The 27,374-nt window shown below is 49.8% G+C and overlaps 3 protein-coding genes across 7 annotated transcripts in view; 1 reads left to right on the top strand and 2 right to left on the bottom strand.

Annotated features, from left to right (window-relative positions):
• Positions 1-1,977: 1,977 nt before the first annotated feature.
• Hectd3 (HECT domain E3 ubiquitin protein ligase 3) lies at positions 1,978-11,236 on the bottom strand. Of its 4 annotated transcripts, none has more exons than XM_052177102.1 (21): positions 10,787-11,236; positions 10,463-10,623; positions 10,136-10,228; positions 9,917-10,052; positions 9,601-9,716; positions 9,400-9,513; positions 9,190-9,272; positions 8,637-8,802; positions 8,353-8,434; positions 7,146-7,328; positions 6,947-6,999; positions 6,748-6,812; positions 6,560-6,663; positions 6,183-6,302; positions 5,986-6,075; positions 3,900-4,106; positions 3,598-3,727; positions 3,426-3,500; positions 3,217-3,327; positions 2,986-3,057; positions 1,978-2,881 (listed from the first exon to the last, which is right to left on the bottom strand). In XM_052177102.1, the coding sequence occupies exons 1-21, from the start codon at positions 11,153-11,155 to the stop codon at positions 2,814-2,816; spliced, it is 2,598 nt and encodes an 865-aa protein (XP_052033062.1). In that variant the 5' UTR covers positions 11,156-11,236; the 3' UTR covers positions 1,978-2,813. The 4 variants fall into 4 exon arrangements, with proteins under 4 accessions (XP_052033062.1, XP_052033063.1, XP_052033064.1 ...); XM_052177103.1 differs by having other exon boundaries at positions 3,217-3,298; XM_052177104.1 differs by lacking the exons at positions 1,978-2,881; positions 2,986-3,057 and having other exon boundaries at positions 3,217-3,298; positions 3,644-3,727.
• An 855-nt stretch (positions 11,237-12,091) lies between these two features.
• On the top strand, positions 12,092-16,183 carry Urod (uroporphyrinogen decarboxylase). 2 transcript variants are annotated; one of them, XM_052177100.1, is made up of 10 exons: positions 12,093-12,203; positions 12,846-12,958; positions 13,080-13,159; positions 13,237-13,299; positions 13,529-13,726; positions 13,829-13,990; positions 14,766-14,903; positions 15,019-15,119; positions 15,214-15,280; positions 15,961-16,183. In XM_052177100.1, exons 1-10 carry the CDS (start codon positions 12,184-12,186, stop codon positions 16,120-16,122), a joined length of 1,104 nt encoding a protein of 367 aa, XP_052033060.1. In that variant the 5' UTR covers positions 12,093-12,183; the 3' UTR covers positions 16,123-16,183. The 2 variants fall into 2 exon arrangements, with proteins under 2 accessions (XP_052033061.1, XP_052033060.1); XM_052177101.1 differs by lacking the exon at positions 13,237-13,299 and having other exon boundaries at positions 12,092-12,203.
• Positions 16,184-16,276: 93 nt separating this feature from the next.
• Zswim5 (zinc finger SWIM-type containing 5) overlaps positions 16,277-27,374 on the bottom strand; it is a 103,180-nt gene continuing 92,082 nt past the window's right edge. The window contains exons 9-14 of the mRNA XM_052177098.1: positions 24,569-24,829; positions 24,211-24,346; positions 23,284-23,441; positions 21,296-21,459; positions 20,539-20,620; positions 16,277-19,839 (exon numbers count right to left, since the gene is read on the bottom strand). Of these exons, the coding sequence (XP_052033058.1) occupies positions 18,977-19,839; positions 20,539-20,620; positions 21,296-21,459; positions 23,284-23,441; positions 24,211-24,346; positions 24,569-24,829 (1,664 nt within the window). The 3' untranslated portion in view covers positions 16,277-18,976. The remainder of the gene's footprint in view (positions 19,840-20,538; positions 20,621-21,295; positions 21,460-23,283; positions 23,442-24,210; positions 24,347-24,568; positions 24,830-27,374) is intronic.

Below are 27,374 nucleotides of genomic sequence, written 5' to 3'. Positions count from 1 at the left end.
GGTTAGGAGTGGGGTGTGCCAGCTAGGGACTGAGGGATGCTGGGAGAACCTGGAGGCCTGGTCTGCCTTGGGATGTAAAATATGCACCGCAGCTGTTTTGTTCCTTGCACTTGAGAGGCAGAGGCAGGAGGATCTCTGGGTTTGAGACAAGTCTGGTCTACAGAATGAGTTCCAGGACAGCCAGGGATACACAGAGAAAACCCTATTTCCCATGATAAGCTTCCTTGTCTCCTAGGAATAAACCAATATGGAATGAGATAATTAAGAGAGCATTTGTGGGTGTGGCTCAGTGGTAGTGTGTAGTCACACAAGGTAAGGAAGAGAATAAACTGGCCAAGACAATGAGAGGGCAGCAGAGAAAAAAAACGGCGGCAAGAGAAATGAAGTTAATGTTGACCACACTCAGGTTTGAGGAAACATCTGATCACGAGAGTGTTGACTCCATGTCACAGGCCATACACCTGTAGCCACAGCAACTTACTGAGGGTGACCTTACCTCCATTAATGAGGAAAGCATCTGCAATCCACAGTTGCCCCAGAGCAAGCAAAGGCAGGAAACCCTTCACATTAAGGTTCCTTAGCATTTGGTGGCAGATACAGTACTGCTGCAAGTTTGTGGCCAGCCTGGGCTACATAAGGAGTTTTAGACCAGGACAGCCAAGATTACAAGCAAGACCATGTCTCAGAAACAAAACCAAAGTGAGGATTGAAGTGTCTCAGCGATGTTTCATTTGATGGAACATGTAAAGTGTAAAATGTTTCTTGGCTTATTAAAGAATGAAATGGCTCAGCAGTTAAGAGCAGTTATAGCTCTTCCAGAGGACCTGGATTTAGCTCCCAGCACCTACATCAAGTGGCTCACAAATGCCTGTAATTTCAGCTCCAGGGGATCCAACGCCCTCTTCGGGCCTCCTTGGGTGCCTACAGTCATGCACACCCCCACCTCATAGACATCCATATATGTGCATAATTTTAAAAATGAAATTTTAATAAAAAGAGACTAAAATATTTCAGTGGATCCACACTTAGAAGTATGATAATTCATCACCAAGAAGACATTTGCTCTACACTGCTACTTAATGAGAAAGAAGTAGCAAGCTCCTGTGGGGAGTGTGTGCTCTGGGGCCAATGTGGACTTAGCCTCGGTGCTTTCCAGCAGGTGCCTGACATCGGTGCTCCAAGCCGCCTCCCCTATAAATGAACAAGTAAATGCAAAGCAGGCGGCAACGTGGTGTGAAAGAGGTATTAAGGGCACAGAGAAGCAGAGCTTGGAGGGTGCGCAGCTGCGGGGGCTCCTGCTGCCCGGCTCCTCCTCCCTGCTACCGGGAGGGAGGGTGTTCAGGTAAGTCTCCTGCGCCGCCCAAAGCGCATGGGCAGGACCAGGCTGCCCCAGGAGGCTCAGTGGGTCTGAGTGTCAGAGTTTGGGAGAGACAGGTCTGGGCATGCGCACAGCCATGTGCCGAGGCTTTCTCAGTGGCGGCATGAGCTAAGAGGACACATTAGTTAAGATTTTAGGGCACTCTGCTTTGATAGGCAACTATTTACACTGCACTAGGACACCAAGAAGACTGTCTGGTTCATTGTGCTTGAGGGTCAAAGTCCTTTGGGTAAGACAGGGCTAGAGCCTCTAGACCTTAGCTTTGTGGCACCTGGGAGCAGACAGGCGCTCCCAAGTGTATCAGGGCCTGGGCTTCACCTGCCCTGTGCCGTCTGTCATTCTGTCACCTGCTTCTGGAAGTGGGCTTCCAGGCTCTGAATCACCACCATCACCTCAAAAAATTCAGCCTTCTGTCCTCTTCTCTGAGCTCTCATTCCCAGGCTATGCGCCAGATGTCCCACTATGTGTCACTGTGAAGCCCACCCCTCCCATCAGGCACACATCCCCTGCTCTCAGTAGGGCAGCAGCCTCAGAGCTCCTTCTAGGACACAGCAATTTTCTAGGAGCACCATGAGTTTAGCGGAGATTCCAAAAGCACATTCTAAAGAAACGAATTTATCCATTTATTCAATTTCCCCACTGTGAGACGTTCTACAGGAGTGTCACAGAGGCCCTGGAGGGGGTGGAGGGTACGCACAGCCCTTGGAGCAAGTTTAACACCCAGGCTGTATTTTAGAGTATAAGAACAGAAATCACGGAAATTTCAGAGAGGCCAGAAGGATCCTCAACTGTGAAATCTTGGGGGCGAAGGTGCAGATATGGAGTTGGGCTGGATATGATCTAGAAGACAGTTTAGCTGCTGGTAAAGACCGAGTATTGACTGGATGTCCGTGCCATGCCACGGGAAGAACAAAGCCCCCACACCTGCTATGGAAGAAGATTAGTATGCAAGGGAGGGGTACTCAACTGGGGCTTCTTTCTTGGGGATCCGTGACTAAGGAAGATGACCTCACTTTGTCCTTGGCTCCTTGCTCAAAGTACCATTCTACCAATTTTTAAACATTTTGAGCCATGGCTGAAGCTAGAAAAAAAGGGAAAAACGGGGGAAACTAAAGCATAGTCCAGGGGTTGGGGAGCTAAATGGCCCCCTTCAAGTAGCTCAGGCCTGGCAGCTCGTGTCGGGTTTGTGGAAGGTTCCCTCGCACAGAGGCTAAATACCAGGGGAAGCAAGCCCCAGCACAGGAGGGCTCGTGGGTCTGTGGGGAGTGGAGCGTCAGTGCCAACTCATGGCTCCCACTGCGCAGGCGCCATCCACAGGCGCAGGGCCCACTGTGCTGACATTTCGGAACCGGCAGCACTGGTGAGACCCAAGCCGGGCTGGCCTGGGTGAGGGCAGCAGGACGCAGGTAGGCAAGGCTTCACTCCTCCCAGGGGCTCATGTCCGTGTCGATGGCCACGCAGTTGTACGCCGCATAGCGGAGCTTCTCTTCGCACACCTTGGCACTGCAGAGGGAGGAAGGTGGCTGTCGGGCAGCTCTGCGGCTCCCAGCGTGCCCTTCCCTGCCAGCCGCCCTCCCACACTGAGGCGTGAACCTAGGAGGACTCACCTGGCATAGTGTGGGAGGAAGAGCGTGCTGGAGCAGGTGGAAGACTCGGGCAGGGCGTCTGTGGTCTCATAGCTGGGAGTTGGGAAGGGCAAAGGATTAGGAAGCTGGAGTGACACGTGTGTGTGTGTGTGTGTGTGTGTGTGTGTGTATGTGTGTGTGTGTGTGTGTGTGTGTGAGAGAGAGAGAGAGAGAGAGAGAGAAAGAAAGAGAGAGAGATGTACTCATACCCACCCCAGTTTGTCGGGGTAGATGTAGATCCGAGCTGGGAGGCGGCTGCGGCCAGTGACAAAGCGCAGGAAACGGCTCCGGTCCTCTGGGTGGACAAGCAAATTGAGGCTTGCACTGATGAAGGAGGCTCTGTAAGTTCCCGCCCGCCTCTTCAAGCCACAAGCCACGGCCCAAGGCAATGCAATGCAAGTAGAACTCTGCCCTCTACTGACCATTGGTGAAATTGTTCAGAGCCTCCCAAAAGTACTGCACTCGCGTGTCTGAGGGTTCGAAGTCTTCAAACCGAGCTGAAGGGGCCAAGGCAGGAGTTCATTTTTAGGTCTCACGCTGCTAGTCCTTAAGCCCCGCCCCTTCGGCTTCACTGCCCTAGCACCTAGAACTCACTGAGCTTGCGCAGAGCATCCACAGTGACCTCTGGGTCCCCACACACCTTCTTTTCCAACTCTTGCCAGGTCAGCAAGTCCAGCACGGCCTGTGGTACCACCTTCAGCAGACCTGCCTGCATGGCTGCCACCTAGGGAGGAGGAAAAAGGCCTCCTGGGAAAGTGGGACACTACCCTGGGGCATCTCTGTACTCGCTGAACAACAGGAACGAGGGGCACAGTCACATCAGGGTGGATATGGTCGCTGACCAGTGGCCTCTGGCTGTCAAGGGAAGAGCCCGCTGCTCCCTCCCGTTTCCCTACCTGCTCCTTGCTCTCCTCTAGCCGGGCCTTCTGCACCAGCTGGATGAACCGAGAGCGGTCCTCATATTCCACCACGATGCCTGTGCCCCCGGGAACCAGCTCCACGACCTGCTGGTCACTCAGGACAGTGGTGAAGGTCAGCTCCTTCCCAAACTTGAACTCAAACGTCTCCTTGTCCACGCCTTCCATCACTTCCAGGAGCTTCACCTGGGGTTGGGGAGAGGAGGGATGCCTGTCAGCTTTCCACCGGGAGGGTCTCTCCCATGGGCAATGGGCAGTGCTGAGGCCAGGAAAGGGCCAGGAAAGCAGCAGCCCAGGGGCCTAGGGAGGGCACCCTGCAGGACATGGTACCTGGCTCGACCACATGACAGCCAGAACTGGCTTGGCCACAAGGGAAGTTGGGAGACAGACTGTCTTGGAAAAATCGAAGGCATAAAGAGGAAAAATCCAAAGGCATAAAGAATGTCTTGCTAGGGCCTAAGTGTAAGTCCAATGGCTGAGACACAGAAGTCATGAATGGCCTTCACAGTGTTCACTCTGCCTGAGCCCAGAGCAGAGGCACTGGAGGAGTTAAATGAGGAGATGAATTACCCCGGCAGCATGAGATGGGTAAGAATCGAGGCAGGGACACCAGCTTTTATAATACACGTTTGGAACAGAAGAAAGATGGCCTGAACCACGGGGACAGCAGGGAGGAGTTAGGAGTGGCCCTGAGCTGGCTCATGTGTCTGTATTTCCACCCAGCACTTAGGAGCTGGAGCATGAAGATCAGAATTTCAAGGTCATCCTCAGCTACATATCCTGTCTATGTGAGACTCTGCTGCAAGAAGCAAAACCAGGGCTGGTGAGACAGTCTGAGGGCTCAGCGCATAAGAACACTTGCCACAGCCCTGATGCCGAGTTCAAAGCCCTGGATCTGCATGGGGATAATCAATTCCCAAGAGCTGTCTGCAGACCACTACATGTGCAGGTCTCTCTCTCTCTCTCTCTCTCTCTCTCTCTCTCACACACACACACACACACACACACACACACACACACACACACACACACACTATGTTTTACAAAAGGCAAACACCAGAACAAGTCCAAACCCACATAAAGACTCTGATGAGCACGTAGGCAGAGGTAGATGGGGCAGCACTGAGCCTGGAGCTGAGGGTGTGGCCTGGGGGTAAGGCGAAGAGTCTGCTGAGTGCAGGCTTAACAGGGCCATCCCGAGTTAATGCAAGGGTGGACCCAGGCTAAGGAAAGACTTGTGAGCTGGAGGGAAGGATTTTAGGAGTTTCCAGAACAAAGATATCAGTTCAAGCCACGAGAGCTGATGGGACTAAATGGGAAACATGGGTCCTGGGGAGCAGTGGGTCTGGGCAGAGGAAACACAGGAACTGGGGAGCAGTGGGTCTGGGCAGAGGAAACACGGGAACTGGGGAGCAGTGGGTCTGGGCAGAGGAAACACAGGAACTGGGGAGCAGTGGGTCTGGGCAGAGGAAACACGGGAACTGGGGAGCAGTGGGTCTGGGCAGAGGAAACACGGGAACTGGGGAGCAGTGGGTCTGGGCAGAGGAAACACGGGAACTAGGGAGCAGTGGGTCTGGGCAGAGGAAACACAGGAACTGGGGAGCAGTGGGTCTGGGCAGAGGAAACACGGGAACTGGGGAGCAGTGGGTCTGGGCAGAGGAAACACGGGAACTGGGGAGCAGTGGGTCTGGGCAGAGGAAACACGGGAACTGGGGAGCAGTGGGTCTGGGCAGAGGAAACACGGGAACTGGGGAGCAGTGGGTCTGGGCAGAGAAAACACGGGAACTGGGGAGCAGTGGGTCTGGGCAGAGGAAACACAGGAACTGGGGAGCAGTGGGTCTGGGCAGAGGAAACACGGGAACTGGGGAGCAGTGGGTCTGGGCAGAGGAAACACGGGAACTGGGGAGCAGTGGGTCTGGGCAGAGGAAACACGGGAACTGGGGAGCAGTGGGTCTGGGCAGAGGAAACACGGGAACTGGGGAGCAGTGGGTCTGGGCAGAGGAAACACGGGAACTGGGGAGCAGTGGGTCTGGGCAGAGGAAACACGGGTCTGGGCCCTACTCACCAGCACGGAGTCCACAGCTGGGAAGTCTTTGCTCCAGCTCACCTCCTCTCCAGACAGCTGCTTCCACACAAACCCAGGCAGGGCCAGGACCTGCATGACAAACACTGCTGTCTTCTTACTGAACTGGCCCGGTTTGCTGGCCCTTCTTTTGAGGGACCTAGGCTCAGCTGACAGGGTGACGATTGGGGGTTACTCACCAGGAACTCCTTACCCCGAAGGGCAGCCCCCATCAACTGTCCAATCCACTCATACTTGGCAAAGTCTCGGCAAGAGGGATTTGGCACATACATGTCCCGGGCCTCACCAGTGCCATTGCCCTGCCCCAGAGACAGAGTTGTTAGCAGGACATGGAGTAGACCCTATTTTCCTACCTAGAGAAACCCGTGAACTTTAAGAGAAGTCTACTGCCCCCACCCGCCATCCCTGATAATGTACAAAGGACATTTCTCTCTGTTCCTCTCCCTCGGTGCAGAGGCTGCCTCAGGCAATTCCCTCCACTGCCCCCTCTAGCTCTGTCAGGTTCTTGAGAGGTTTGCAGAAATAGCAGAAACTTGGTGGATGGGAAGACAATCACCTGGTTCGCTGTCCGCACAAAGAAGGGCAGAGGCACAGGGGTGTCGGCGGAGCTGGGGCACAGCTCTTCCGACATATCTGCCAGGCTGTCACGGAAACCACCGCCTGAAACCACAAATGCCCTCAGCTGGGCACCTCAGAGTCCCAGAAGGCTCTAACACCCTAACAGAACCTGTGTCAAGGCCTCACCTTGGTCAATGATCCCTTCCGCAATGAATTTACACTCCCACCACTGGTCATAGCGCATGGGCCACCTGTGAATTGGGATGATGGGTCTCTGTTATGCCAGGGCTAGGCTCAGGCACATTAACAGGCCCAGGAAGAGGAGCAGAGTGAGACAGAAGGAAGTGCCGGGCAGGGTGTGCAATCCCTTGCCCTCCCGCCATACCTGTAGTCCAAGGGTTTCTCATACTTGTCAGAAGGTTTGAGGCCCTCATAAACCTGGGGGCAAGAGAGGGTGGGAAGAGTGGGAGGCATCGGGAGTCTGTGTTAAAGAGTTGTCCCTATTGTTGCCCAAAGACCTTGCTCAGGCCTCTCCTGAGCCAACCCCTGGGCCCTTTCCCGACCCTCCCTCAATCTGTGCAGACCTGGGTGAAGACTGCGTTCTTGCAGGCCGGGTCCCGGGAAGGGCAGGCTCGGTGCTCCATGGCGAGGCGGCGGTTGATGTAGAGCCGCGGCATGAAGCTGGGCTTGCTGCTCTCCGAGTCGCGCAGGCACTGTGCGACCAGGCTGGGCCGCTGGCGTGACAACAGCAGGAACTGTTTCACTTGCTGGTGAGGAAAGGTGGCCAGGGCGGAAGGAGTGGGCAGTCAGCTTCTGTGCAGGCCCTGGGACTTTCCTCTATGCCTGGACCCAACTCCTCCATTCTAGTCCAAGTCTAGTCCGTTCTGTTCTTGCCTCTAGTTTTTCCTTTAAATTAGCCATGAAGGGGAACTTTAAAACAACACAAATCTAACATTCTTACAAGCTTTCTAAGACTTCCACTGACCAGAGAAAGTCCCTGCTACACAAGTCTCTTGAGAAGAGGCTGTGCTTCTTGTTAGCCAATTTCTAGCCTCTCGTCACACCCGCACCTAGCTGTATGCTCTCTTTAAGTCATGTGGGGCCTCTGAGGGTTCAAAGGGCACCTCTTGTAGAGTTGCCCTGCCCAAGCCGTTACTTTTCCTCCCCTCCTATTACATATTTCACAGCCTGTCTGGAAATTAGCCCCTCAAACGCTAACTTTTGGTCACTCATGTCTGGCTTTCTTCTTGGTTCTCAGAACCAGTAAGGGTCTAGTCCCAGAGGGATTCGGAATTTCTGCTAAAGAATAAAAGAACTACGGGCTGGAGAGATGGCTCAGCGGTTAAGAGCACTGACTGCTCTTCCAGAGGTCCTGAGTTCAATTCCCAGCAACCAGATGGCTCACAACCACCTGTAATGGGATCCGATGCCCTCTTCTGGTGTGTCTGAAGACAACTACAGTGTACTCATATAAATAAAATAAATAAGTAAATCTTTAAAAAAAAAAAAGAAGCTGGGTGGTGGTGGCACACGCCTGTAATCCCAGCACTCTGGGAGGCAGAGGCAGGCGGATCTCTGGTTTACAGAATGAGCTCCAGGACAGCCAGGGCTACACAGAGAAACCCTGTCTCGAAAAAACCAAATCTAAAAAGCCAAAATAAATAAATAAATAAATAAATAAATAAATAAATAAAAGAAAAAGAAAAAGAAAAGAAAAGAAAAGAAAAGAAAAAGAATGAAAACCAGGCAAATAGCCCAATATCCTGATAAGTGCCTCAGGCCCAGACTCACCTTAATCTCACTGAAGGTGCCCAGGGTGTGGTCCCATGCAGGTACTAGGTGGTGCAGGACACTGTCCAGGATTTTGATGAATCTGTGGTAGTGGGGTGAGGTAAAGAGTTTGGCATGGATGTAAGACCCCAGTCTCTAATCCACGGGGTCAGAGCGAGGTTCAGGAGGTGCTCTGGCCCTTGAAGCAGAATAACTTATTTTTACCAGACTCTGGGGCCTTCTCCACGCAGATTCCCAAGGCTTAGGGAAGGAAGGGAGGCCCGCAGGACCAGGGCCACACCTACCTCTGCAGAAGGACAGCTCTGCGGTACAGCACTTCTGGGTCAGTGCCTTCCAGGCGTGGATATCGCACCAGACTGGCCGGCTGGAACAGGTCTGCGTTCAGCCCTAGCTCCCGCTGTCTAGATGACTTGATCTTTACCCCTCGAAGACGAACATCGATTCCATCATCTGAGGATGGAGGAAGTCAGAACATGGCCACTTACTGCGCCTGCTGCTTTCTTGGCCCTCAGACTTGGCAATGGCTCCTAGTAGTGGGCATTTCATCACTGTTAGCTATGGAGGCTTCAGAGATTCTATCACATGATACAATATATATATATATCCGAGATCCTATCACATGATACATATATTCATTTTATCTCTATGCTGCTGGGATGCTTTGGATCTGAAGCCAGTTCTTTTTCTAGATGAGCCCAGCTACCTCTCTATGGCGTATACCCAGCACTGTTTATTATCTCTGTAGCTTTATCCTAACTCCAAGTCCATTCCCTTTTCTCCACACTGTCGGCCTGCCCTCATCCACATCCTGGGACTCCTCATAGCCCTGAGCCCTACCTCGACACTCAACGATTCGGATCTCAATGATTGGAAGGTGCACGGTCATGTCCTCTAACACGCAGACATCCCCAATCAGGGTCCTAGGAGACAGGTATAAAGCAGTTCAGATATTAGCTGCCTCAGGCCTTCAGGAACTCCTGGGGTTCCATTCCAGTTGAGGCTGGCCCCATCTCATGTCCCACTTCCCACCCAGGACAGCGTGCTCACTCGTCAATGTTCACGTCACTCAGCTTCTTCAGGTTGTCCCCTTCACCCCCATAGACCACGACCCGCTTTGGCATGAAGTTGTCATCTGTGGTATCCACTGTGAGGAGCAGCTTCCTGAGGGCTCAGAGTACGGATCTGAGTGAGTCTTAGGCACCCATAGCACGTGGTTCACCCACCCTGTCATGCCCACAGCCCACTCACTTGACAATTGTGCCTTTCTTCATGGTAAGCCGTACCCAGTGTTGGCACTGGGACCCATCGCTCTCCCAGTAGGTGTCTGCATTGCTATCTGTCAGGCAGGAAACATTGAACTCCTCCTAAAGTAGGGGCAGAGAGGTGGAGTCACACTAGGCATGTGTTTTGGGTCACAGAACAGAAACAGCAGAGTTGGGGTGGGTGTGGGGTAGGAAGGGTGCCAAGGGTCCTATGGTTTGGCCCTAGTTTGTTGATGGGAGTTCTGGACCTAGCATTGAGGGATGTGACTGTATCTTGGCACAGGAGGAGTCCCAGGACCCACCGTATAGGAAGAAACGTCTATGCTCTCCACATACTGCTTCACACTGCCCAGGTTCTCATCTTCTTTGCCCAGGTGATCATATAAGAAGTGGATCAGGTCCTCGTCACACTCATATGTCCATGTTGGAGGTACATAGCTAAACGCCCCCAAACCCCTAATTAGGTTGGGATGCGTTCAGGCCCTGCTCCCTCCTCTCCCACCGCATTCCAGACAACTCACAGTAGGCGTTGTACAGCTTCTGTGTATGCCTCTGCGGGCTGAGGCCTGGACCCCAGGCGATGTGAATACGTCAGGTCCACCACCTGTTCCCATCTGTGGGCACAGAGTGGAGTAAATGAGAGGGGAGGCATGGGCAACAGGGCACCACCTTGGAGATCTGGAGCCTTCTCCAAGTCTCTTGAAGCCTCATCCCCCTTCAGGTCTCATCTCTGCCAGTTCTTACCCCACCTCCACCCAAATCTCTCACACAACCCAAGGTTTGGAGTTTGGTTGTGTTTCCAAACCCTCCGCATCTGCCAGACACCAAAACGCTTTGAGTTGCAGAACCTGAGCACCGGCCGGAAGTCTACGCCAAACAGCTGCTGCTGCCGCTGCAGGTGGTCGGGAGTGTCAATAGGTACAAGGCGGGCTCCGCCCTCCGCTGGTCTACACACTAGAAGCCAGCCTTCGTCCAGACTACAGTCACTCAGGTGTTCAGCCAGCTGCTCCTGCAGGGAAGCGCCAGTGGGAACAGAAATCAACTCAATTGCTCGCCCAGCCCAGCCCGGGGCAAAGAGCACTGAAAGCAATGCCAGCTCACTACGGGATAAGGGGGCGGCACAACCAGGGCTTTGGCTAGATTTTGTGGGGTCCCTGCCAGCCGGGGCGCACCTTGGTCAACTTCACCCAGAGCCCGTGGCCGTTGCACAGCTCCTCGCCGGTGGTGCGCACACAGGCGCCTCGCCGGAGCTCGATACTGTCCCGGGCGGCGCGCAGGGGTCCGGAACCTGCGCCCGGGGCAGGGCCCGCGGCACCTACGCGCAGCCCCAGGCCCTCTGCCTCCCACACAGGCAGCAGCACGCGCGAGGGGCCCGCCGGGTCCTTGTAAAGCTTGTAGAGCACCTCTCGCGGCACGAAAGCCAGCGCCGCAGGCAGTGGCAGCCCGGCCCGGAGGCTCCGCGCCGCCTCCGCCAGGAAGCGCACGCGACCCAGGAGCTGCCGCGGGGACTCAAGCGCCGCGCCGGGGCCAGGGCCGGCCATAGCGAAGTCGCTGAAGGGAGAGACTCGTCCAGGGAAACCCGGCCCGGCCGTACCGGGGGACTGCAAGCAGAGCTTCCCACCACACCCTGCCCCACCTCCCACCCTACCTTACCGTATGTTTTAGATTAAACGCACAACATATTACCACCATATTGTCAGGCGTACTCTGATAGTCCCTATTTTGTGACCCCGAGTGCTACTATCCTAGTTCAAGCCTTTATTCGATCTACTGTGATTCTTTGGCTTCCTGTTTTTGTCCCGCCCCCCGTCCCCAACGAATATTATTACATTTGGAGAAATCTTTTTGTTGTTATTGGGTGGTTTTGTTGAGACAGGGTTTCTCTGTGTAGCCCTGGCTGTCCTGAACTCTCTCTGTAGACCAGGCTGGCCTTGAACACAAAGATCCTCGCACCTCTACCATCCGACTGTTGGGATTAAAAGCGTGAGCTACCATGCCAGGCTTGAGAAATATTACAAAAATGGTTCAACTCTCTCTCCTTGGGGGCGCGTGACTGAATGTTTGGTAGAATGACCCCTTTCCCAGTCACTTATAGGAATGTACAATCATTCTGGATAGATGCTATTTGTTGCTTCTAATTCCAGGAGACTAATAATCGTTGCCTACTTAAATGTGATTGCCAATTTTTGGCTTCCTAAACGATTGGTAGGTCAGTCCCTGTAGAGCCTAAAATCTTCGGTTCCTATACAGCCTTTTGCCAGACAACATTGTGAGATTCACGAATGGGAGTGAGAGCGAGGCTTGTGATAAGTCTTCAGGATTTCTATACCACAGATGAGAAAAGTTTTAACATGTATTGGGTAGTCATGGCTATGGGTCATTTGTTACTGCGTCGCAACAGTGGACTTTACGGTGAAAAGTTGTTGGGGTCCTACCGGCAGCAGGGAGGGCAGCCTCACAGCTGTCAGTGGATTGGTCACGTGGTCCTCAATATGGCACCGCCCAGCGTTCTCTTCAGGAAGGGGCGGAGACTCAGATTAAAGCGTTGACCGCTCAGTTTCTGTTTACCATGGAGGCGAACGGGTTGGGGTGAGTTTTCTGCTGCGCGCGCTGAGGCTACGTTGTTTTCTGATCCGAGTCTTCCAGTTCAGGGATATATCCTTAAACTCTTATTTTTCTGGAGATCTCCAAGTACGAACCCAAGTCGCTGAGATTCCAAATCTTCCAGTCATGGAACGGAACCTTTCCGCTCCCCGCCCCCCTCTTCCCCGCTCTCTCCATTCCAGGGACTACCTTGCGGGACTGCGTTCCAAGACTTCCTTTCGAGGTGACTCAGAACTTCTGACGAGCACCTGTGATCATCAGCTTTTATCCTTTTTCTCTTGTTTTGGGGATCCCCAGCTTCAGAAGCTTGCCACTCGATTCTCGAAATTAACTCCCTTTCCCCAGTTTGTTTACTGGATTTCCATTCCACTTCTCTAGTCCCTCCAGTGTTTTTGAGTTTGGGAAAGTGGCTAATGTGTAGGACAGAGGCCCTAGTGGGGCCTCCTCCTGGAAGCTTGTGTGCCACATGATAGAGGGGAGGCGGGGAGGCGGTATGGGTGGGGATCCGTGGTTTGCAAGCAGGGCTGGAGGAGGCAGATAACAGCCTGACTGGACACGTGCTGTCCCCAAACCCCAGTCCAGCATAATGACATTTACTCCTACCTGTACCTTCCACCTGATCACCAGACTCCAGAATTTTCCGGAGCTGAAGAATGACACGTTCCTGAGAGCAGCGTGGGGAGAGGAAACAGACTATACTCCTGTTTGGTGCATGAGACAAGCAGGCCGCTACCTACCAGGTCGGGGACAAAGCTATGGTCTAGATAAAACCTGAATTTCTAGATAGTGAAGTTCTTCAGGGGAAGATGGCAGCTTTGGAAGACTGCATGGCTGAGTCCTGTCCTCTATCTCCTTTTGTAGAATTTAGGGAAACCAGGGCTGCCCAGGACTTCTTCAGCACCTGTAGATCTCCTGAGGCTTGCTGTGAACTGACTCTGCAGGTGAGGGTCCCACAAACAAGGGTGGGGGTTATGCCCTCATTGTGTCACCTTACTACCCTATTTGCTATTCCCTGCAGCCACTGCGAAGGTTTCCTCTGGATGCTGCCATCATTTTCTCCGACATCCTTGTTGTACCCCAGGTACTAAATCCTGATCCTGGAATGTGGACTTTAAAATAAGAGGGGAGAGGGAGAAAAGCACTCACTGGAAATCTTCTTTCCTGTCAGGTTTCAAGATAAATACATAACTGGGAAGGGGAAACACTAGGAATGGTGTTTGCAGGGGCATTTAGTCTTTGTTACCTGTGTTGAACAGAAACCTTCCCTCTGAGTTCCAGGTTGTGTACTCAGATATTTTTTCCCCCTTAAGGCACTGGGCATGGAGGTGACCATGGTACCTGGCAAAGGACCCAGCTTTCCAGAGCCATTAAGAGAAGAGCGGGACTTAGAGCGTCTACGGGATCCAGCGGCAGCGGCTTCAGAGTTAGGCTATGTGTTCCAAGCCATCACTCTTACCCGACAGCAGCTGGCTGGACGTGTGCCGCTGATTGGCTTTGCTGGTGCTCCGGTAATGTGGCCCAGGGGTGTGGTCGGGAGCATGAAGAGGTCAGGCTAGTAGGTCTGGAATAGACAAGGGATTCTATGTTCCCCGGTCTGTGTCTTTCTGCAGTGGACCCTGATGACATACATGGTTGAAGGCGGCAGTTCAAGCACCATGGCGCAGGCCAAGCGATGGCTCTACCAACGGCCACAGGCCAGTCACAAGCTACTCGGCATACTCGCTGAGGTTCTGGTCCCGTATCTCATAGGACAAGTGGCTGCTGGTGCTCAGGTGAGTCTTTAGGGACAACTAGGGAAATGGTTTCATAAACTGGAGAAAGCAGGGATGTTACTTTTCCTCCAGTGATCTGGTTAGTGTCTAAGTGATTCTCAACCTTCCTAATACTGTGTGTGACCCTTTAATACATGGTATGGTGAACCCCAACTATTTTGTTGCTTATTCATAGCTGTAACTTTCCTACTGTTGTGAATTGTAATGTAAATATCTGATATGTAGGAGATCTGTGATCCTTGTGAGAAGGTCATGTTACCCCAAAAGGGTTGTGACCCACAGTTGAGAACCATTTAGATTCTTTGCCCTTCCTGAAACTTGTCAGCAGGGCTTTACGGTCTGAGTATTTGGAGTGTGAAGCTGCTGTTAGGATCTGGAGGAGGGAAAACTTTTTTTTTTTTTGGATCTACCTGCTTCTGCCTCTCAAGTGCTGGGGTTAAAGCCATATGCATCGCTACCTGCCTGTCTGTCTGTCTTTTTTTTCTTTTTCTTTTTTCCCTCTGTGTATCTCTGGCTATCCTGAAACTAGATCAGGCTGGCCTCAAACTCACAGGTCCACCTGCCTCTGCTTCCCAATTGCTGGGATTAAAAGTGTGCACAACTGCTGCTGGCTTCTATTTTTTCTTTTAAGGCAAAACTTGTTGATTGGAATTGAGCTCCTAGCCTTGGGGAATGTGTCAGGGTTTAAAGTCACCCAAAGAGAATTAAGACATCATGTGTATGTGGAGCCTGAGGTACTTCCTCTTTGTGTGTTTCTCTTGTCACCTGTTTACAGGCATTGCAGCTCTTTGAGTCACACGCAGGACATCTTGGCTCCGAGCTCTTCAGCAAGTTTGCACTGCCCTACATTCGTGATGTGGCCAAGCGAGTGAAGGCTGGGTTGCAGAAGGCAGGCCTGGCACCAGTGCCCATGGTGAGGACTGGGACAGGAGTGAAGGTTGCAGCCTGCTTAGACTGAAATCACCACTGGAGGGCAGCAAAAGCGCACTCCAGAAAGGCTTAGCATCCGAGATGTGCTTTCTCTTCAGATCATCTTTGCTAAGGATGGACATTTTGCCCTGGAAGAGCTGGCCCAAGCTGGCTATGAGGTAGTTGGACTTGACTGGACAGTGGCTCCAAAGAAAGCCCGGTGAGTGACGGAGGAGCGGGCAGGAGAGGCCGAGGTGGAGGTGGTAAAATCCCCAAATAATGCAGTGATGAGAATGTGGCTGCTCTGCTTCCAGGGAGCGTGTCGGGAAGACAGTGACTCTGCAGGGGAACCTGGATCCCTGTGCCTTGTATGCATCTGAGGTAATAACTGGGTCCAACATGTGTGCACAAGGTTTTCTCTGTGAACTGTGCACTGTTTGGGTGATTACATATGGATGGTTTGTTACATCTGTCTCCCTTCTCAATTCTACACACACAATGTAAACCTCTAAGAAAGCAGGACATTTTTAAAATTTCATTTTTGTGGCTGTCCATTTGTCTGTCCCCCCTCGCTGACACTAAGGATCCAACCCAGAACTTGCTGGGCAAGCTTTCTAAGTCCCTAACCCTACCTCCCTTTTTGAGACAGTCTCATGTAGTCTAGGTTGGCTTCAATCTCACTGTGTTGATGAGATTGGCCTTGAACTTATCTTCCTGCCTCTCTCCCCTAAAGTGCTAGGATTATGGATATACCCCATCACACCCAGATCTCATTGTATTTTTTGGTAATATTTGTTATTATTGTGTTGGGTGCTCTTGAGGAAGTTAGAGGACAACTTTGTGGAGTCAATTTTCTTCTACCTTTTTGTGAGTCCTAGTGATTGGACTGCACCTGCTGAGCCATCTCACAGGGTCTTCAATTCTATTTTCATATTGTCTGGGACATATGAGGCGTCTGATAAATTGTTACAGTAGTGCTGTGTAGAAGCACTGTGCGCATGTGTAGGGAGGATACAGCTTTGCTGGCCTCTCCTATAGACAGTACCCTCTTGGTTCTCTAGGAAGAGATTGGTCGGCTGGTGCAGCAGATGCTGGATGACTTTGGGCCACAACGCTACATTGCTAACCTAGGGCATGGACTTTATCCTGACATGGACCCGGACCGTGTAGGAGCCTTTGTGGATGCTGTGCACAAACATTCACGCCTGCTTCGGCAGAATTAAGGCTATGTATTTCTGCCATCAACAGAGATTGTTTCCAGGAGAATAAAGCTTCCAGAACTGGGGTCTAGCATGTTCCTTTATAAAGGCTTATGTTGTTATCCTCAGGTCCCCCTCTTTTCCTCCCCATTGCCCCCCCCCCTCACACACACACACACACACACACACACACACACACACCTCAAACTCACAAAGCTCCACCCACCTGCCTCTCAAATCCTGGGATTAAAGGCGTGCACCACCAGGCCCAGCTCCTTTGTTCCTTTTGTTAAGCTTCCTCAGCATACTCTTCCCTAGCCTGGGGCTCAGGTACCAGTGAAGAAGTGAGCACACACTACAGCATTAACCCCAGGCTCACAAACCGCTGTGCTATCAGCCGTGCGTGCATGCTCAGGAGTGACAAGACACTAGGTACAGCTTGCCAGGTAGTTGGGGCTATGGCATCTATAGACAAGAGTCAGGGTCCCTGTAACATAGGCCTGCGTGTCTCTGAAGGAAGGAGAAGATAGCTCAAAAAGGGGTACAGAAGACACTAAACCACTTCGGAGTTCAGGACAGGAAGAGAAACTAAGCAGGAGCTAAGAAGACTTCAGTTTTGATGCCATAGTATGAGAGGGCAGAAAGACAGAGCTAAGCTGCTTCGGTTGGAGCCTTAGGAAGAAAGGTCTCTGAAGCCAAAGGGCCCTCTGGCATTTATGTTCAGTGTGCATTATTTTCTGAGGACACCCACTGATTTTCTCAGAATCCTGTGCTCCTGATTATGTGATATTAGGAGAGTGCCATTTCCTAGAACACAGTTTTGCGGTACCTTAGAACTATGGACATGGTGTGATGTGAAGACTCTTCCATCTGTCCATCTCTCTGTTTAGGCACAACCAGCTCCCTATCCCCTCAAAGGAGAGAAGGGTCTTATTTACTAAGAAAAAACAATTTCTGCTTTTAGAAAAATCTTTTCTGTGATCCATGATTTATTCATAGAAAAGCACTGAGTTCACATACTTGCTAAAAAAGGGCAATCATGATACAGAAATGGGAGTGGCTTCTCCTTTTTTTGCCAACCCATTGGGCTGAGACAGTGTAGGGGCCCTTGGCTGGACAGTAACACATTAGTAGCCACGAACAGCAAATACAACTTACTGGTCAGCTTGGAATAAAAAAGATGACAAGTAGTTTTCAAAGAGAAAAATAAAGTAAATCAGACAGAAAAGTCCTTAGTTCATATTCTAGCTACATCACCCCTTCCCTATCAAACCCCACCCAACTCAGGAACTAACACACAAAACAGTAAACACTGAAGACACCTGTATCCAACGGAGTCTTCGGAATGCCCTTGCTACCTCCTATAGTTCCAGGCTAAGCACGGGGGTCGTGAAGGAGTACGGACATGATACACTGCGGAGGTCAGGAGGGGCTAAGATGGGGCTTATCCGCTACAACTAGAAACTAGGAAGGGCAAGGCTAAAGGAACAACAGCCTCAGCCTCCCAATGAGCTACCAATGGGATTGTGATGAACGTAGGCAGAGGAAGTTTGAGGTAGAGAGTTGGAGGAAGAAAACATGTTTGTGTAAAAAAAGAACCATGGAGCAAAAGTGGCCAGTCTGAAGAGCAGAGGGACACGTGCTTAGAAACGTGTTTGCTGAGAGAAGGTAAACAGGCAGTAGGTACAGAGATGCTAACAATGCTCAGCTAGCAAGAGACTAAGGAATGAATGGGTGAGAGAGCTGGCAGGAAGAAGGCACACTCATGCAGATCCTCACATGTGGAGACACTGACAGACTACATGTAGAGACCACTCGCATAAAGACACATCATGGTCAGCAGGCATACACTCAGACAAACATTTACACATAGGTACCCGTGTGAGCCTAGATACACACATACACTAAACATGAAGACATGAATACACTTGACACTGAGGTATACACTATCACACATAAATGAAACCCAGTCTAACACATGTCACAACAGAACTGACACAAGCATGCACACGTGTATCTTTGTACATAGACACATGTTCATACAATATACACACATACAGACGGGAGATGAAAGCAGATTCTCTAACGTAAAGGTGACCAGAGCAGATGTATCTGATCAGCTCAGTGGCTTCCTGGACCTTCGTCTTCCCCCTCACTTGTCATTCAGGTGTTCATGAGGCTCCTGGAGTGTGGGAGGCAGAGGCAGGGGCATCACTGTTCACAACTTTGTGAGACAAATATCTAAGCCCACTCTTGACCTCTGCTCCTCAGTGACCTCTAGGCTAGTTGTCCTATCTTCAGGCCACAGTTTCTGCACACACAAGACTTGGATTTTAGCTGTCCATTTTTCTCCCTGCCGCCCCCACTTATCCACTGCTAACAGCATATACTCTGTATGGAAAACCTGAGAAATGGTTGTGAGTCTCCTCAGAAAACAATCTATCCTCCCACCCACAGCTACTCTAAGTGCCCGTCAAATCAGTCAGGATTATAAATAGTCACAGCTTTACAGTGCTTGACGACACATACTATAGTATTTACAGTGCCATAAATGTTTCTGTTTCTCTGGTTAAGCAATCCCTGAGACGGAACAGTGTTCTGTGTTTGCCAAGGGAGTGGGGCCAATGGCCAGGACACGCAGGATCTAGGGGCGTGAGGTGACATGTTGTAGGGGCTTCTGACTGGTCTGCAGGGTCCAGCTCCTCCAGGCACAGTAGAGCTGGAGTGAGAAGCTTGCCAAGGCAGAATACTGGTTACAGTTGGACTCTCCCCATGCTTAGGTCTGTGGTACTGAGTTCTCTCAGGGTAGACAGATGTTTCAGAGTCCTCGTCCTGACCTGGGAGCCCAGGCTGCCCTAGCAGTAAGTCATCCCCTTTCTCAGCCAAAGCGCTCCCGGACCAGCAGCATCAGCTTCTTCTTGCCTTTGTAGATCTGTTTGAGGTTGTCAATGAACTGGGCAAATTGCAAGTGACCATCCTGGGGCAGCAGGAAGGTTTCACGAGCCTTGCTCAGAAACTCAATGAACTCTCCGTAGTGGCGGGGACTGATGTGTGTCAGACGGGAGTGTGTGGTGTTGATATAGGCATTGATGGTTGCATCCAGTAGCTGGCGCAGTGGAGCTTTGTCCGTTGACATCAGCTTTCCGGAGCTGCGGCGGCCTGGGATGCCTGCCAGGCCTGGTGCAGTCACAGTGCACCGACGCAGGATATCAGAAAGCACTGTGGCGCAATGCACGCTCTTCACCACCAGGGGGATGAGAGCTGCCAGTTCATTCTTGCCCAGAGAGTGGCTGAGAGCACACGCCCAGAGCACGTCGTTGATGGCTGGATGGGTATCCTGGTTGTAGGCCAGGTTAAGATGGCTCATGGCCAGGGAGGCCAGCTTGAAGGCGCGCAGCGGGTAGCCGCGGAGCTCCATGTAGCGGGCAATGGTGAACAGCTGGGAATGGGTCATGCCACCGGCAGCGGCATCAATGGCAATCTGGTAGGCCGCCTCAAAGGCGATGTGGTCTTTCTCACAAAGCGTCAGAGCTGATAAGGCACAGCTCTGTGGATCTTTCATAGCACACTGTAGGGCCAGTGTGCGAGCACAGCTAGCCAGTTCCTCCCGCTGTGGGTAATCAAGGCTGAGGCGCAGGATAGTGGTGTGGGACACAGCTGTGGCGGCCACAATACTTGTAGCTTCAGTCGGGGTGAAGAGTGTGTACCAGCTCTGCAAAATGCTCACGAGGGCCCGCACACCTGTCAGGGAGAACCGGAGGTCAGCAGTGGCTACTTGGTCGGCACCCAAGTCTGCCCAGATTTGGGGTCTGAACTTGGCCTGCAGATGAGTTCTCCCTACTCCTTAGCAGCCCTAAAGATGATCTGAGGCAATCAGGGTAAGGGGAGCACCCCAAATGGCCAGACCCTATTTGGTGTCTCTTCCCATCCCAGCCCAGAGAGCCGAAGGTCTCTGCTGCACCCTCAGCCCTTCATAAAGATAAAGCAACAGAGGCCTGGGCTTGTCTGCCTCAAGGTGGGGCCCTAGGTTTCCCTAGGGTTCTAGCTGAAGTAGCGCCTTTGAGGAGAGCCTTGTGCTGGGGCTTTGGGTTCTAGAATGGTTCCCAAGCCTCCAGGTTGTTTGCAATTTTTCAGAAGCATAGACAGAGACTGGGACCAAACCACTGAGCTGACTCCCTCCCTAGGGAGCACATGGGGACTGGTGGCTGAAGTCACTCTCTCAGACATTTCTCTAATCACAGGGGGTCAAAGTGCTGTTGACATCGGAATATGGTCCAAGCAATGAGAGCTTAGGCTGGCTGACTGGAGGCCATCTTCGAGAAGCACATCCTTTCCCAGGCCACCAGGAATAGAAATATGACAGTGCCAAGGATTCACAGTCCTGTCCCAAAAGTCGGGCCTAGAAACTCCCCAGGGGGAAGAGGGAGGTATGAGACTCACCCACTTCTGTAGCACAAGTAACCAGCCATCGAACCATCTCTCGGCGCCTCCAGTTAAGGGTTGATAAGGTCATCCGCATCACCTAGACACAAAAGAGGCCATGCCTAACAGATGAGATCCTCTCCTCCCTTCTACCTCATACTATTCTTTTATGGAATAGGTATTTTTTTGTTTGCTTGAGACAGGGACTCATGTAGACCAGGCTGACCTTCAATTCTCCATGACCTAGAACTTCTCATCCCCTGCCTCTGCCTCCCCAGCATGCACATTAAAGATGTCTCCCACCATGCCCAGCTTATGCAATGGTAGGTGTCCATCCAAGATTTTATGTCATGTAGGTAAGCATTCTACCAAATGAGATACATTTCCAGCTCAATAGCAAATATTTGGCATTATTGAATTAGTGGTCTTTTCTCTGTGCGGATATGTTTAATTTCTCCCTACCCCTCACACTAGACATGGGGCTTCCTCAAGGCTGACAACATATAAGACTCTTATCATACCTTGATTGATTTGGAGGAAGGTAGAGACAGAGAAGATGGGGACCCTATAGTGCCTAAAGCTATTTTACTTTTGGCCTTAACTTGAAAATGGAGGCCACATTTTGTAGAGTTCTTACTTTTCATCTACCCTAGAACTTATATTTGGGAAGACAGAAAGATCAGACATGGCTCATGTTCATTCCCCTTAGAGTACTTTCTGCCAACTGACATTACTCTAGAAACCTAAAGCTGGGACAGTGGTGTCATACCCGTACCTGTAACCCCAGCTCCAGGGCTACGTTGAGCAGAGTGCTGTCTGTACTGCTGTCCGTGGGAGTAGCAATCTTGAATGCATCTTGAGCTAGTTTGAAGATGAGGGAGGAAGAATGGATGTGCTTCTGTATTGCTTCCAGAATAGTTCGCAGCCTCAGCGTATCTCCTATAGTCATTGGAAAAGGTAGAGGCAGGATTTCTTTTTCTTTCTCTCTCTCTCTCTCTCTCTCTCTCTCTTTCTCTCTCTCTCTCTCTCTCTCTCTGGTTTTTTTGGATTTGTTTTTTTTTTCGAGACAAGGTTTCTCTGTGTAGCCCTGGCTGTCCTGGAACTCACTCTGTAGACCAGGCTGGCATCGAACACAGAAATCCGCCTGCCTCTGCCTCCCAAGTGCTGGGATTACAGGCGTACGCCACCACCGCCCGGCATAAATATACTATTATTTATATTATATTTTGCCACAACTTTAGGTGGCTAAAGAAATAAACTCCATGTTGCAGATTTATCATTTCTGAGTTTATCTTCCAAAACATCCATAAAGGGCAAGTTCAAGGGGCTGGGAGACAGCTTATTAACTAAGAGCACTTGCTGCTCTATCATTAAGATCCAAGTTTGTATCCCAACAACCTTACAAAGCTTGTAATTCCAGCTCCCTGGGATCTGATGCCTCTTCTGGCTTCTGAAAGATATTTTTAATTAGAAAAAATAACAACAACAAAAAGACAGCCAGGCAGTGGTGGCGTACACCTTTAATCCCAACATTTGGGAAGCGGAGGCAGGTGCATCTGAGTTTGAAGCCAGCCTGGTATACAGAGCAAGTTTCAGGACAGCCAGGGCTACACAGAGAGAGTCTATCTTAAGAAACAAAAGAGAAATTTAAAAAAAAAGATATCTTAAAATAAACATCCACAGTTTCCTCAGGGTCCACGGCAGCTGGGATTTTACCACAGCTCTTGTCTAGAGCTTCTCTTCACTTCTGTTTATGAGGAAGCCCGCAGAGCTAACATGACCACACCAGCTCCAGGGCAGAGTCATTCCATACTCCACCTTTGACCTCTGACTTAGTATGCAGTTATAGGGCTTTGAGGCTGAGAGGGCACAGACAATAATCTCCACTTTATAGATTTTAAAACTGATATTAGAAAAATAAACTGACTTTATCAGATGAAAGATTACATTTATAAGTTAATATAAAAATCATTGGATTATGAGGCTATGTGTGGTGGTGCACACCTTTAATCCTAGCACTTGGGAGATAGAGGCAAGGAGGATCTGGGTGAAGGGGGCTCGCCTGATCTGTCTATAGAGTGAGTTCCAAGACAGCTAGGCTTACACAGGGAAACCCTGTTTCAAAAAAAAAAAACAAACAAAAAACCAAATAAACATAAACAAATAAAAACCATGTGATTATGGAGCTGGAGAGATGGATTTTAGTTAGAGAACATATGGGGGGTTGGTGGCACACACTTGGGAGGCAGAGGCAGGCAGATTTCTGAGTTAAAGGCCAGCCTGGTCTACAGAGTGAGTTCCAGGACAGTCAGGGCTACACAGAGAAACCCTGTCTCAGAAAACCACTAAACAAACAAAAAAACAAAATAAAATAAAAAACATATTGCTCTTGCAGAGAACCCAAATTCAGTTTGTAGAACCCATGTCAGGGGGCTCACAACCACCTATACCTCCATTTCTGAGGGGATCAGAAACCGCTGACCTCACTGAACACTGGCACTCATGTACACAGACATAATGTGAAATATTTTTTTTAAAGAAATCTAAAAATCATTTTATTTTACATATTCAGGGTCTTCGGATTTTAAAGTAGCTAAGGCAAAATTCTGGTCTGAATCCAGGTGCTCTGTCTAATAACAGTCAACATGAAGATCCCCACTGCTCCTGTCAACACAGAAACTCGGCTTCTCTTTCTCAGGAGACCTCGGGCCCTGGGTGGGGAGTACCGTGGCCGTGTTGGATCTAATGTCTACCTGTGCTTACCTTTGGCAGCAGTCAACATGGTGGACGCCAGTTCACACTGCTGTGATTCCAAGTGTCCAAGAGTGAACCAGCGAGGATAACGGCTGGGCACCACAGATACCATGTGATGGGGGTGGGAAGTGTCGCCTGTAGAAGACGAGTTTTCTAGAACAGGTAACCTAGAAGACCCAGGAAGCGCCATCAGCTTCATTTAGACTCTGGCCATTGTGACCCCCTTTAGGGAAGTCTGCTTTCTGCTGGGGAGGAATTGATTAGGGAAAGACAGGCTAAGAGCTTTGAAGGGTTTTAAACCTACAATATATGTCAGGCTTGGGTACTTGGGAACTTCAAGCTGAATAGTTTCTACTATAAAGAGACTTGACATACACAGAGTGCCATAGGGTTATTTTGAAGAGCATAAGAAACATATGCCAAAGAACTTCCTTTTTAACTAAACAGTTCCCTCAGTCTTATGGCCTAACTAAAATTCTTTCTCTGTATGGTCTGCTACATCCTACAGATCTACACATGTAAACCAAGAATCCTATTCTAGCTTGAAAACAAGATTCTCATAGAGCATTGCTTCTGGGTCTTGGAGTACACATATTTATCTCTGCTTCTCCTATTTGCCTCTAGGGACCTGTACCTGGACCCAAGACTGAATGGAGTTATGTTAGGAAATAAATCCCTTCTCAGGCTACCCAAGTGGTTCTAAATCAGGGAGGCACCATATCCATTATATCTTGAGGGGCCTGCTCAGACAATTTACCCTAAATATGTGGAGGGGATCAAGTATTTCATTAATAAAGAGTCCCACAGCCTAGATCATATGAAAATAGGCCCTGGTTTTGGGAAAGAGACAAAGAGGAAAGAGAGTAGAACAGGCAGAGAAAGAGGCGAAGATGTCTGCTTTGGTGGAGGCAATTGGTATAGACAAGGGCTACCCACCTCATGGCACGTAAGGCTAACTTATAAGACAGGTCTGGATCATGAGGCAGCAGAGCTGAGAACAAATACTTTGCAAAGGTGTGCATGGGAACACTCTCCCGGTGGATAACTTCTCCTAGACCGCTGAAGGGGCCTCCTGAAGGAAGAAGATGAGCCCCAGTTATTATTTGTTTGCTTGTTTGTTTGTTTTTAGATGCGTATTCTAGCCTAGACTTGGGAGACCAGCAACCCATCTGAGTTTGTATGCTAATCTTCATTACTTCTTAATGTCATAAATATTTCTGAGTGTGCTATGTCAGAGAGGGGAGTCCAGAGTCATAACTAAAGGTTTTGTTACCATAGCTGCCTTCCTTCTTACCTTCCAGCAGTAAGATGCACTGTTTCCGCAGTGTCTGCACTAGTTCATCATCTAGCTGTAGTTCCTGGAGTTGGCTTAGGAGTTGCTCCTCATTACGGCACACCTTGTCCTGTGCATAGAGGCCTTCAGGCATCACCCTCTGTTGACCCATGCCCATCAGAGCAACTTCCAGGGCCAGTGACAGGTATGATTCATTGCTGTTGGGGCAGCCTGAAGCCACAGGTACGTGCTGGTACACAGGAAGTCTACTTTCATTCATATCTGAGGGCAATAAGTTACCAGGTTATTTAGGACAGGTCTAGTGAGTTTTCCTGTGTCTCTGCCTGTCCCACTTTGGGATATCAGTTGCTTATTGGTTATTATAAAGCTAAATCAGAACCTTAAAGCAGTAAGAAAAATACACTGAAAAAAGATTATGAGAACCACAAAACAGAATCACTCCTTCGTGTCATACAAGTTGGGTAGGCCAGTCAGGGAAGCATAAAGCCTTATTTTTTGCCAAAGCACAATAGAATCATAACTGTTTTTGTGTCTGTTTTCGCTACCTCAGTGTGAGCACCTTTAGGGCATGAGAGCATCTCATTATTCTAGGTTTCTCTAGAGTCCGACTCCAGAAGAGCAGTGTAGTTAGTGGTAAACAGATAAAGCAGCCTTAGGCTTTTCAAGCTATAAATGTCATTGTGCAGATGAAGGTGCCTAAAGATGTGGATTCCCTATGCAGGACATTGGGATAATCAGGCCTGTTCTAGCTTGGCTTGGGTTAACTCTTCATATCTACTCAGACACCTGACTGACTCCATCCAGTTTAACTCTTACTTTGGAAACACTTGCATGTTCTATGTTATGATTTTTATATGTTACACTAAGGATTTCAGGATGTGAACAGTGGTTTAAGAGCCAATGCCCTAGCTTGGTATGATGGCATATGCCTGTAATTTCAGCTTCTTGGGACACTGGTGAGAGGATGGCTTAAGTCCTTCAGTTCAAGAACAGCACAGGGAATAAAAGAGGGTACATGTAAGGATTTGGAGGGAAGAATGGGGAGGGAGAGGTGATATAATTATATTATAATCTCAAAAACAAAACAAAACAAACAAACAAAAAAGATCTTTGCTTCCTCCCTTTCTATAAGTAGCTCTGGGAGACAATTATGTGGCAGGTAATGCTAGGATCACATGAAGAGTAGTCATAATGTCTGCTTGCAAGTAGCTGAGAGTGTAGTAAGAGATACTAATATGAAAGCAAATGCAAATAAATAAAACACAGTGATAATGGGGTTGGGGGGGGGAACAATCGTGTATCTAGCCTCCGTGAGGGGCACTTAGCCTGTTCTTTTCTGTTTGGGAAATTGGTACAAACCTGCCATGAGGGAGAATGTTAAAAGACAATCAGAGTGTAGCTAGGAAGCTCCTTAGATGCTGATAGGTTTAAAGGTCACTTGGGGACTGACTGCTTCATAGTCGCAGTTATAAAATGAGGGTCTCAAACTTCAGGGTTTTGATTACTAGTCAAAAGAACTGGCTCTGGGGCTGGAGAGGTGGCTCAGCAGTAAAGAGCGTTTTACTGCTCTTCCAGAGGAGGGGGCTGCAGGTCCTACTATCTATGTCAAGTAGCTCAAAACCACTTCCTATTTTAGCTCTAGGGGATCTGACACCTCTTTAAAAAAAATAAAGTAGAGGTGGGTTGGTTGGCAGCATAGGATATGAGTGTCATCTCTGGCCTTTGGTATAGAAATGACTGTACCCATTTTCTGTAGGAGAAAAATGACTATTTAGCTGGAGGCCTCCTGGTAAGAATAAAGAGTTATCATGGTCTGTCTCCTCTCTTGCTTTTTCACTCTTTCCTTTCTCCTCCTCCTCCTTTCTGCTTTTACAAATTTGGGTTTCTTTGTGTAACTCAGGTTGTCCTGGAACTCAAGAGATCCACCTGCTTCTTCCTCCCAAATGATGGGATTAAAGTCATGTTCCGGGGCTGGAGAGATGGCTCAGCTGTTAAGAGCACTGACTGCTCTTCTGAAGGTCCTGAGTTCAAATCTCAGCAACCACAATGGTGGCTCATAACCTTTCATAATGAGATATGACACCCTCTTCTGGGGTGCCTGAAGACAGCTACCGTGAATTTACATATAATCAATCAATCAATCAATCAATCTTGGTCAGGCGGTGATGGTGCATGCCTTTATTCCCAGCACTTAGGAGGCAGAGGCAGGCAGATTTCTGAGTTCGAGGCCAGCCTGGTCTACAGAGTGAGTGAGTTCCAGGACAGCCAGGGCTACACAGAGAAACCCTGTCTCAAAACACCAAAAAAAAAAAAAAAAAAAAAAAAAAAAAAAAAAAAAAAAAGAAGAAGAAGAAGAAAGAAAAGAAAGAAAGAAAAGAAAGAAAAAAGAAAAAAAGAAAGGTTAGGGAATTTTAGGAGTCAGTCTAGAAGTGGGAGACCACCTCCATCCGAAGTATGTGTGCTAAGTGTTCATGGCAGTGCCTACCTGTAGCCCCAGCTACTCTCTGGAGGCTAAAACAGGATGATTGTTTGAGCCCAGGGTTTTAAGGCTAGCAGGGATCCTCCCCCCAGCACACACACACACACACACACACACACACACACTTCTTACTTCTTCCTCCTTTTCCTCCTCCTCCTTTTTTTAAGCCAAATATAATGGCTCAGGTCTATAATATCAGCACTCAGAAGGCTGAAGCTGGCGAATTTCAATAGAAAAGGTTATCCTGGATCACACAAGACCCTGCCTCAAAAAACAACAAAGTAGGGGGTTGAGGAGGAGAGCTTAAAGGTTAAGAGCACTGGCTAC

Source organism: Apodemus sylvaticus, chromosome 3 (assembly GCF_947179515.1).
Source record: "Apodemus sylvaticus chromosome 3, mApoSyl1.1, whole genome shotgun sequence".
Lineage (NCBI taxonomy): Eukaryota > Metazoa > Chordata > Mammalia > Rodentia > Muridae > Apodemus > Apodemus sylvaticus.
This window is presented reverse-complemented; position numbering and strand designations above follow the sequence as displayed.

Excerpts from the sequence above, each read along its gene's own strand:
- Hectd3 (XM_052177102.1), bottom strand. The coding sequence starts at position 11,155 with ATGGCCGGCCCTGGCCCCGGCGCGGCGCTTGAGTCCCCGCGGCAGCTC. Across the intron at positions 4,107-5,985 it reads CAGCTGTGGACTCCGTGCTG|GTGAAGCTCCTGGAAGTGAT; the intron begins GTGAGTAGGGCC and ends CCCCAACCCCAG. Across the intron at positions 3,501-3,597 it reads GGATGCTCTGCGCAAGCTCA|CTCGGTTTGAAGACTTCGAA; the intron begins GTGAGTTCTAGG and ends TGGCCCCTTCAG.
- Urod (XM_052177100.1), top strand. The coding sequence starts at position 12,184 with ATGGAGGCGAACGGGTTGGG. Across the intron at positions 13,300-13,528 it reads ACATCCTTGTTGTACCCCAG|GCACTGGGCATGGAGGTGAC; the intron begins GTACTAAATCCT and ends TTCCCCCTTAAG. Across the intron at positions 13,991-14,765 it reads AAGTGGCTGCTGGTGCTCAG|GCATTGCAGCTCTTTGAGTC; the intron begins GTGAGTCTTTAG and ends ACCTGTTTACAG.